At 65.6% G+C, this 11,091-nt stretch overlaps 1 protein-coding gene across 1 annotated transcript; it reads right to left on the bottom strand.

The window, feature by feature from the left end:
* Positions 1–1,868: 1,868 nt before the first annotated feature.
* LOC141478177 (protein NDRG2-like) lies at positions 1,869–10,767 on the bottom strand (the record flags this gene model as incomplete). The annotated part of the gene is given in 14 exon segments (XM_074167292.1): positions 1,869–2,008; positions 3,243–3,294; positions 3,817–3,852; positions 3,930–3,977; positions 4,117–4,168; positions 4,664–4,708; positions 5,441–5,535; positions 5,820–5,876; positions 7,090–7,176; positions 7,911–7,971; positions 8,088–8,159; positions 9,765–9,876; positions 10,664–10,704; positions 10,706–10,767. Coding segments are annotated over 14 exon segments (960 nt in total), but the record flags the coding sequence as incomplete, so codon positions are not given.
* Positions 10,768–11,091: the final 324 nt, after the last annotated feature.

Below are 11,091 nucleotides of genomic sequence, written 5' to 3'. Positions count from 1 at the left end.
GGCGGGGGAGCGGCGCGGAGCCCTGGCGCATGCGCAGTGTGGAACCCCGAGGGGCGGGGGAGCGGCGCGGAGCCCTGGCGCATGCGCAGTGCGGGCGGGGCCGCGCCGCCATTACGGGAGAGAGACCGGTAGCGGCAGAGCTTTATTGAACCCGGGGGGGGTGGAACGGGCCCAGCTCCCGGGAACGACCCCCGGTGAGGGGGGGGTGTGTCGATTAAAGGTCACTTGTGGCGCCGGGAGGGGTCTCGTTGCGGGGTTCGGGGTCAGAGATTGCAGCTTGAGGCGGGGGGGTCGTCGAGGGTCCCGGGGGAGGGGGATCCCTGAGGGGGTTTCGGGGTCCTGGGGGGGGTCTCAGGGGGGTATCGGGATCCCAGAGGGTCCTGGGGGGGGTCTCAGGGGGGTATCGGGATCCCAGAGGGTCCTGGGGGGGGTCTCAGGGGGGTTTTGAGGGTCCTAAGGGGGGCTGGGATGAACTGGGAAGGGTCCCAAAGGCTTGTGAGGTGGGTTCTCAGAAATTGGGGGAGTCTCCGAGGGGTATTGGGGGGGGGGGGTGTCCCAGAGGCTTCTGGAGGAGTCTCAGGGGGGGTCCTGAGCAGTGTCAAGAGGAATTGGGGGGTCTCCGAGGGGTATTGGGGGGGTCCTGGAGGAAACTGGGAGGTCCCAGAGGCTCCTAAGGGGGTACTTGTGGGTCCCAGGTGGAATTGTGGGGGGCTGGTGGGGGGTGTCATGTGTCCCCCAAGGATTTAGGGGGGCACTGAGGGGTCCCAGGAGAAAGTGGGGGTCCCAGAGAGTCCTGGAGGAAGGGGGGGGGGGGGGGGCGTCAGGATGAACTGGGGGGGGGTCCCAGAGGGATTGTGGGGTCCCAAGGGGTCTTTGGAGGGGGGGTCACAGGTATTGGGGGTCCTGCAGGCAATTTTTGGGGGATCTTAGGGGTCCCGGGGAGGGGGGAGGGGCTGGGGAGGTATTGGGGGGTCCTGGGGGGGTCTGAGGTGATTTTGGGGGGTCTTTAGGGGTCTCAGGGGGGTATTGGGGGGTCCTGGGGGGAGGTGTCTCAGAGGATTTTGGGGGGGGACACAAGAAATTTTGGGGGGGTCTTAGGGCTTATTAAGGGCTTTCCAGGAGGGTTGGGGGTGGGGGGGTCCCAGAGGATTTTGGGGGTCCTTGGGGGGGGTGGGGACATTTCAGGGGGGTTTGGGGAGGTCCCGGGGGGGGTAAGTTTAGGGGTCTCAGGGGGGATCCTGGGAGGATTTGGGGGGATCCTGGGGAGATGCTGGGGGTCCCGGGGATGGAGTTAGGGGGGGTCTAGGGAAGAATTTGGGGGGGGGGGGCAGTTGGGAGTTCAAGGGGGGGGATTGGAGCATCCCAGGGGGTTTTGAGGGGGGGCTGGGGGATTTGGGGGGGTCCCAAGGGAGTGTTGGGGGTCATGGGGGGAGGGATTTGGGGGTGTCCCAGGGGGAGGGGTGCGGGGCATCCCGGGGGGGTTTGCGGTTTCCTAAAGGATTTGGGGGGGTCCGGGGGAGGGGGGGAAGGTTTAGGGGTCTTGGGGGAGGGGATGGGGGGGTTCTGGGAGGATTTGGGGGGGATCCTGGGGAGAAGCTGGGGGTCCCGGGGGGGGAGGGTTAGGGGGGGTCTAGGGGAGAATTTGGGGGGGGAGGGCCCGGGGGGGGAAGTTGGGGGTCCAAGGGGGGGGTGGAGCATCCTAGGGGGGTGTTGGGGGATTTGGGGGGGTCCCAAGGGAGTGTTGGGGGTCCCGGGGGGGGGGGATGGGGGCATCCCAGGGGGTTTTGGGGGGGGGGGGGGGGGGTCCTGGTAGGATTTTGGGGGAGGGTGGGGTGGGTGGCATCCCATGGCAAGAAGGGGCGTGTCCCTCAGGGGGCGGGGCTCCCCCCTCCTCCCATGCTGCCCCGGGAGAGGGTTCGGCTCCGCCCCCTCTCGCCCTCCCCGGAGGCGGAGCTTGAGACGGAGGCGGTGCGGGAGCGGGAGAGACGTGTCATGGCTGCTGCCGCCACTGCCGGGGAGGGAGGGACAGCCTCGGGACACGCCCCCTCCATCAGGCCCCGCCCCCTCCATCAGGCCCCACCCCCAGTGGGGTTAATGCAGGGGAAGAGCCCCCAGGCCCCGCCCCCAGGTGTTAGGCCCCGCCCCCAGGTGTTAGGCCACACCCACAACCCGTAGACCACACCCCCTCAAGCCCTGCCCCCATCAGGTCCCGCCTGCCCCCTCAGGCCCCGCCCCCAGTGGGGTTAATGCAGGGGAAGAGCCCCCAGGCCCCGCCCCCAGGTGTTAGGCCCCGCCCATGACCCGCAGACCACGCCCCCTCCCCCTTAAGCCACGCCCCCGAAGCAGCCCCTGCAGTGGGGTTAGTGTGGGCTTGCAGGCCACGCCCCCTCCCCAAGGCCACGCCCCCCATTAATTACATCCCTTCCTGGTTATTAATTACCGCCCCCGAGGCTTTAATCACCCGCCGGGTCATTACTTACCCCGTAAAGCCATTAATTGCCTCCCCACGGACATTAATTACCCCCAGTCATAAATTATCTTCCCCAGATGTTAATTACGTCTCCACGGGGCATTAATTACCCCCCGGGTCATTAATTATCCCCCCAAGTCATTAATTACCCCCTCCAAAGGGCATTAATTATTCCCCCACAAGCATTAATTACCCCCCTAACTTCTTTAGTTACCCCCCCGATCATTAATTACCCTCCCCAGGTATTAATTACTTCCCATGGCCATTAATTACTCCCCACGGGCATTAGTTACCCCCCTGGTCATTAATCACTGTCTCCAGGTGTTAATTACTCCTCCTATGAGCATTAATTAGCTCCCTGTAGTCATTAATTATCCCCAAAAGTCATTAATTATCCCTCCGGGCATTAATTACTCTCCCATGGGCATTAATTACCCCCCCCGGGCATTAATTAGTCACCCACAGGCATTAATTACTCCACTAGGGTCTTTAATTAGCTGTCCCCGCTCATTAATTACTCTCCGCAGGTGTTAATTATCCCCCTATGGGCATTAATTACCTCCCTGAATATTAATTAGATGCCAGGGTAATTAATTACCCCCCCGAGGGGTAGGATTCACCTCCTTAAATGCCCCCTCCTCCCCCGGCTAAACCTGCTCCCGCGTGCATATTAATGATCCCTCGTGCATATTAATGATCCCGCATGCATATTAATGAGCCCTCATGCATATTAGTGATCCATCATGCATATTAATGAGGGGGCGGGACTCACTGTAGCCCATGCCCTGGACGAAGTACTTGAAGGCCTCGGTCAGCTTGGCCGGCTGGGGGCGGGGCCTCCTCAGGGACACGCCCACCACGAGGACACGCCCCCCTCCCCCAGGCCACGCCCCCCTCTCCGGAGGCCACGCCCCCCCCATTGCCTTCTATTACTGCTGACCCCACGGAGCGATGCCCCCCCCGTGACCTCTGACCCCGTGACCTCTGACCCCAACCCCTCCCACATCCCCGACCCCGTGACCTTTGACCCCTGTGATCCTTGACCCCGTGACCTCTGACCCCAACCCGCCCCGTACCTTTGACCCCCGTGACCTCTGATCCCACCCCCCACATCCCCGACCCCATGACCTTTGACCCCTGTGACCCTTGACCCCGTGACCTCTGACCCCACCCCCTCCCCCACGTTCCCACCCCCCCGTGAGCTTTGGCCCCTCCGTGACCTCTGACCCCAGCCCCTCCCCAACGTCCTTGACCCCTTCGTGACCCTTGACCCCGTGACCTCTGACCCCCAACCCCTCCCCCACGTCCCCGACCCCCGTGACCCTTGACCCCCCCCCGCCCCTCACCTGGCTGAGCTGGGGCTGCCCCCCTCCGTCCGCCATCTGCAACGGGGTCAAAGGTCAGGGGGCGGGGTCAAAGGCCGGGGGCGGGGTCAAAGGTCGGGGGGGTCAAAGGTCACCTTGAGGAAGGAGGTCTGGGTGGGGTCCAGCTTGGCGTTACACTCCACCTGGGGGGGGGATGACGTCATTTGGGGGTGGGGTGACGTCACCGGGGGGGGGGGGGGTGTGTCACATGATGTCGTGTGGTGGGGCGGGGCCCGGTGACGTCAGCGGGTTGGGGGGAGGGCGGGGGATGACGTCACTCACCACGGCGTCCTCGTGGGGGGAGTTGTCACCCACCACCAGCAGCACCGGGCACCTGCGGGGGGGGGGGAGGGTCACTTCCGGGTTCAAAGGGGTCACTTCCGGGTTCAAAGGGGTCGCTTCCGGGTTCAAGGGGGTCATTTCCGGGTTCAAAGGGGTCACTTCCGGGTTCAAGGGGGGTAACTTTCGGGTACGGGGGTCATTTCCGGGTTCAAAGGGGTCACTTCCGGGTTCAAGGGGGTAACTTTCGGGTAGGGGGTCACTTCCGGGTTCAAGGGGGTCACTTCCGGGTTCAAGGGAGTAACTTTTGGGTACGGGGGTCATTTCCGGGTTCAAAGGGGTCACTTCCGGGTTCAAAGGGGGTAACTTTCGGGTACGGGGGGGTTGCTTCCGGGTTTAAGGGCATCACTTCCGGGTTCAAGGGGGTAACTTTTGGGTGGGGGGGTCGCTTCCGGGTTCAAAGAGGGTCACTTCCGGGTTCAGAAAAGGTCGCTGTGGTGTCATTTCCGGGTTCGAGGGGGTCACTTCCGGGTTCGGGGGGGTCACTCACCGCAGGCTGCCGGCCCCGCTGCGCTCCAGGCCCAGGTCCCCGCGGCTGGAGGTGGGGGGAGGGGAATCCCAGTATGGACCAGTTTGGACCAGTAACACCCAGTGACCCCACCGTGACCCCCAGCTCCCTCCCAGCTCCCTCCCAGTGCCCCCAAATCCCCTCCCAGTATATACCAGTATGTCCCAGTCCCCTCCCGGTGCCCCCCCAGTCCCCCCCAGTTCCTCCCAGTTCCTCCCAGTTCCCTCCCAGTTCCCCCCAGTCCCTCCCAGTGCCCCCAAATCCCCTCCCAGTATATACCAGTATGTCCCAGTCCCCTCCCGGTGCCCCCCCAGTCCCCCCCAGTTCCTCCCAGTTCCCTCCCAGTTCCCCCCAGTCCCTCCCAGTGCCCCCAAATCCCCTCCCAGTATGTCCCAGTCCCCCCCCAGTCCCTCCCAGTCCCTCCCAGTCCCCCCCAGTCCCCCCCAGTTCCCCCCAGTTCCCTCCCAGTTCCCCCCAGTCCCTCCCAGTGCCCCCAAATCCCCTCCCAGTATATACCAGTATGTCCCAGTCCCCTCCTGGTGCCCCCCCAGTTCCTCCCAGTTCCCTCCCAGTCCCCCCCAGTTCCTCCCAGTTCCCCCCAGTCCCTCCCAGTGCCCCCAAATCCCCTCCCAGTATATACCAGTATGTCCCAGTCCCCTCCCAGTGCCCTCCCGGTCCCCCCCAATCCCCTCCCGGTTCCTCCCAGTCCCCCCCCAGTTCCCCCCAGTCCCTCCCAGTATAAACCAGTCCCCCCAGTACCTGTTGTACATGCCCCACAGCAGGGGGGCGTTGGGGGTCGCCCCCAGTCGCTCCCGGCAGCGCTGGACGGGGGGAGGGGCGGCCGCCAGCTCCTCCTGGGGGGGGGGGGTGTGTGGGGTGTGACCCACAGCTGACCCATAACCCAGCCCCTGCCCCACAAGTGGCCTCTGGGACCCATAACTGCCCCCCCCCGGGACCCACAAGTGGACTCTGGGACCCCCATAACTGAGCCCTGGGACCCATAAGTGCCACCCCCGGGACCCACAAGTGCCCCCCGGACCCACAAGAGCCCCCTGGGACCCATAAGTGCCCCCCGTAGACCCATAAGTGCCCCCTCCCGCCCCCCAAGTGCCCCCCAAGTGCCCCCCAAGTGCCCCACCTGGGTGAAGAGATGGGCCAGGATCATCTCGGAGGTGGAGGAGGTGAGACCCGTCAGCTGTGGGGCAGGAACACGGGACCCACAGTGAGCCCCACAGCGACCCACAGCGACCCACAGACCCACAGACCCATAGAGACCCACAGTGAGCCCCACAGCGACCCACAGCGACCCACAGACCCACAGACCCATAGAGACCCACAGCGAGACCCACAGCAACCCATAGAGACCCACAGCGAGACGCACAGTGACCCATAGAGACCCACAGCGAGACGCACAGTGACCCATAGAGACCCACAGTGAGCCCCACAGCGACCCATAGAGACCCACAGCGACCCACAGCGAGCCCCACAGCGAGACCCATAGAGACCCACAGTGAGACCCACAGCGACCCACAGACCCAGAGACCCACAGTGAGCCCCGCAGTGACCCATAGAGACCCACAGTGACCCACAGCGACCCACAGAGACCCACAGTGAGCCCCACAGCGAGACCCACAGAGACCCACAGTGACCCACAGCGACCCACAGAGACCCACAGTGAGCCCCACAGCGACCCACAGACCCATAGAGACCCACAACGACCCATAAAGACCCACAGTGACCCACAGAGACCCACAGCGACCCATAGAGACCCACAGCAAGACCCACAGCGACCCATAGAGACCCACAGTGAGCCCCACAGCGACCCATAGAGACCCACAGTGACCCACAGAGCCCCATAGAGACCCACAGAGCCCCATAGAGACCCACAGCGACCCATAGAGACCCACAGTGAGCCCCACAGCGACCCACAGACCCATAGAGACCCACAGCGACCCATAAAGACCCACAGTGACCCACAGAGACACACAGCGACCCATAGAGACCCACAAGCGAGACCCACAGTGACCCATAGAGACCCACAGTGAGCCTCACAGCGACCCACAGTGAGCCCCACAGCGACCCACAGACCCATAGAGACCCACAGTGAGACCCACAGCGACCCATAGAGCCCCATAGAGACCCACAGTGAGCCCCACAGCGACCCATAGAGACCCACAGCAAGACCCACAGCGACCCATAGAGACCCACAGTGAGCCCCACAGAGACCCACAGCGACCCACAGATCCATAGGGCCAGGACCATGTGGCCCCCAAAGACCCACCCCCTTTGGCCCCACCCCCTTTGGCCCCACCCCCTTCCCCCACTGCCCCTTTGACCCCTCCCCTCACCCCCATTGGCCACGCCCCCCACCCCATTGGCCACGCCCCCTTCCCCTTGGCTCCACCCACCTTGTGAGCCGCCCAGTCCATCCAGCCCTTGGCCTGGGGGTCGATGTTGACCAGCACCAGCCCCTCCACCGCCTCAGGGTGCAGCAGCTGTGGGGCAGGGCCGGGGGGTGGGGGGGGTCAGCCTCTGCCCCACAGCGACCCACAACCACCCCCCTGCCCCATAGCCACCTCCCCGGCCCCACGGATTCCCCCCCAGATCCCTCCTGCCCCACGGAGACCCCCAAGTTCCCAACCAAGGAGCACCTCAAGCCACCTCCGGGCACACAGCAACTCCCGCTCTGATCCCTCCTGCCCCACAGCGACCCACAACCACCCCCCTGCCCCATAGCCACCTCCCCGGCCCCACGGATCCCCCCTTGATCCCTCCTGCCCCACAGCGACCCCCAAGTTCCCCCCAAGGAACCCCTCAAACCCCCCTCCAGACACCCATGTCTCCCCCTAGAGGACCCCCAGATCCCCCCCCAGACCCACAGAACCCCCCCCAGATCCCTCCTGCCCCACAGCGACCCCCAAGTTCCCCCTCAACACCCCTCCAGACACACGTCCCCCCCCCCAGACGCCCCATAACCCCCCCCCCAGAGAACCCCCAGAGCTCCCCCAAACCCACAGAACCCCCCCTAGATCCCTCCTGCCCCACAGCGACCCCCAAGTTCCCCCCAAGAAACCCCTCAAACCCCCCTCCAGACCCCCAAGAACCCCTCCGAACCCCCGCCCGAGATGCCCCATAACCCCCCTAGAGACCCCCCCCAAGCCCTCCCTCCCCCCGACCCACATATCCCCCCCCCAGACCCCCATGTCCCACCCACCCCCCCCCGACTCACCCCAAATTTAGCCAGGACGAAGGCACCGGCCCCGACCCCCATTCCGATGATGCTGGCAATGCTGGGGGGGGGGAGGGGGGGGGAGGGGAAGAGGTCAAGGTCAAGGGGGGGTCCTGACCACTCCCCCCAACACCCCCTCCCCCCCCCCCCACCGTGTGGGGCAGCCCCCCAACTCACTTGAGGTACTGGAGGATGCAGGGGATCATCTCGGCCAGTTGCTCCAGGGAGGGGTACTGGTACCTGGGGGGGGGGGGGGTCACGAGGGGGAGGGGTGGGGTCACGGGGGCGGCCACTGGGGTCACGGTGGGGGGGGGGGGGTGTCACTGGGGTCACGTGGGGGGGTGATCGGGGTCAACGGGCTCAATGGGGGAGGGCCTCAATGGGGGGACCTCAATGGGGGGTGAATGGGGTAAATGGGGGGGTCAGTGGGGGGTCAATGGGGGTCAATGGGGGGTCAGTGGGGTCAATGGGGGTCAATGGGGGGGTCAATGGGGGTCAATGGGGGGGTCAGTGGGGTCAATGGGGGTCAATGGGGGTCAATGGGGGGGTCAATGGGGGTCAATGGGGGGGTCAGTGGGGTCAATGGGGGTCAATGGGGGTCAATGGGGGGGGTCAATGGGGTCAATGTGGGGTCAGTGGGGCCAATGGGGGTCAATGGGGTCAATGGGGGGTCAGTGGGGGGTCAATGGGGGGTCAGTGGGGTGAATGGGGGTCAGTGGGGTCAATGGGGTGAATGGGGGGGTCAACGGAGGGTCAGTGGGGTCAGTGGGGTCAATGGGGGGGGTCAACGGGGTGAATGGGGGGTGAATGGGGGTCAGTGGGGTCAATGGGGGGGCCAATGGGGATCAATGGGGTCAATGGGGGGGGGTCAATGGGGGTCAGTGGGGTCAATGTGGGGGTCAACAGAGGATCAGTGGGGTCAGTGGGGGGGTCAATGTGGGGGTCAATGGGGTCAATGGGGGTCAGTGGGGTCAGTGGGGTCAATGGGGGTCAATGGGGTCAGTGGGGGTCAATGGGGGTCAGTGGGGGTCAATGGGGGTCAATGGGGTCAGTGGGGGTCAATGGGGGTCAGTGGGGTCAATGGGGGTCAGTGGGGTCAGTGGGGGTCAATGGGGTCAGTGGGGGTCAGTGGGGGTCAGTGGGGTCAATGGGGGTCAATGGGGTCAGTGGGGTCAATGGGGGTCAATGGGGTCAGTGGGGGTCAATGGGGGTCAGTGGGGGTCAATGGGGGTCAATGGGGTCAGTGGGGGTCAGTGGGGGTCAATGGGGTCAGTGGGGGTCAGTGGGGTCAATGGGGGTCAGTGGGGGTCAGTGGGGTCAGTGGGGGTCAGTGGGGTCAATGGGGGTCAGTGGGGGTCAGTGGGGGTCAATGGGGGTCAATGGGGGTCAGTGGGGTCAGTGGGGGTCAATGGGGTCAGTGGGGGTCAGTGGGGGTCAGTGGGGTCAGTGGGGGTCAGTGGGGGTCAGTGGGGGTCAGTGGGGTCAGTGGGGTCAGTGGGGGTCAGTGGGGTCAGTGGGGGTCAGTGGGGGTCAACTGGGCGTTAATGGGTCAACTGGGGGCTCAAGTGGGGGGGTTCAATGAGGTCAGCGAGGGGGCAATGGGGCCAACTGGGGCAGCACTGGGTCCTGGGGGGGGGGGAGGGAGGTCACGTGGGGTCACGTGGGGTCACGTGGGGTCACGGGGGTGGAGTCACAGACCCTTGGTTGGGGGGGGGGGGGGGGGGGGGGGCCTCCTCCATCCCGGGGTGGGGGGTCTACTGGGGTCAATGGGGCCAACTGGGGCAGCAGTGGGGCGGGGGGGGGGGTGTGGGGTCACGTGGGGTCATGTGGGCGGAGTCACAGACCCTGGGGGGGTAGGGGGGGGCCCCCTCCTCCATCCCAGGGGGGTCGACATGGACCACGAGGAAGTTCTTGACGATCTCCTGCATCTCCTGGTGCGCGAAGAGTGGGGCGAAGCAGGACTCGTCTGGGGACAGGCGACCCACAGATGTGGGCTGGACCCACACGTGTGGGGCAGGACCCACAGCTACGGGGCAGGACCCAGATCTAAGGGGCAGGGGGGGACCCGGGTGTCCAGGAAGGGGAGCCAGGCATCTGGGGGACCCACATCTATGGGGCTGGACCCCCATCTATGGGGCTGGACCCAGCTCTAAGGGCAGGGGGGACCCGGGTGTCCAGGAAGGGGAGCCAGGCATCTGGGGGACCCACATCTATGGGGCAGGACCCAGATCTATGGGGCTGGACCCCCATCTATGGGGGCTGGACCCACATCTGTGGGGCAGGGGGGACCCAGGCATCTGGGGGACCCCCATCTATGGGGCAGACCCAGGTCTAAGGGGCAGGGGGGACCTGGGTGCCCAGGAAGGGGAGCCAGGCATCTGGGGGGACCCCCATCTATGGGGCTGGACCCATATCTATGGGGCTGGACCTACATCTATGGGGCAGGACCCACAGCTAAGGGGCAGAGGGGACCCAGGTGACTGAGGAGGGGACCTAGAAGACTGGGGAGAAGAGCCAGGCGTCTGGGGGGGACCCCCATGTATGGGGCTGGACCCAGATCTATGGGGCTGGACCCCCATCTATGGGGGCTGGATCTACATCTATGGGGCTGGACCCCCATCTGTGGGGCAGGGGGGACCCAGGCATCCAGGGGGGACCCCCATGTATAGGGCAGAGAGGGACTCAGGAGTCTGGGGGACACCCCCCCCCCCCCAATCTCTGCGTCTGCCCCCCAAGTGTGGGGCGGGACTCACGGGTGTGCCCCACATCGGGGAAGGTGAGGAGGCGGGGCGGGGGGGCGGGGCGTCCCCACCAGCGTCACGTGGACGGAGCCGAAGGGCGTCTCCAACAGCGCCCCCTGGGGGGGGGGATCCGGGTCACGGGGGGGGGGGGGGACACCCCAAAACCCCACCCCCTTGGGCACCCCCCCCCCAACCCCCCCCCCCCCGCCACCCCCCCCCCAAATCACCCCCGCACCCCCCCAAAATCCCCCCAAAATCCCCCCAGACCCCCCAAACCCCCCCAAATTCCCCTCTGACCCCCCCAAACACCCCCCACCCCCCCAAAACACCTCCCAAACACCCCCCCAGACCCCCCAAAACCACCCCCCACCACCCCAGATCCCCCCCAGCCCCCAAAATCCCCCCCGCACCCCCAACCCCCCCCAAATTCCCCTCTGACC

This window comes from Numenius arquata, unplaced genomic scaffold, assembly GCF_964106895.1.
Source record: "Numenius arquata unplaced genomic scaffold, bNumArq3.hap1.1 HAP1_SCAFFOLD_1746, whole genome shotgun sequence".
Lineage (NCBI taxonomy): Eukaryota > Metazoa > Chordata > Aves > Charadriiformes > Scolopacidae > Numenius > Numenius arquata.
This window is presented reverse-complemented; position numbering and strand designations above follow the sequence as displayed.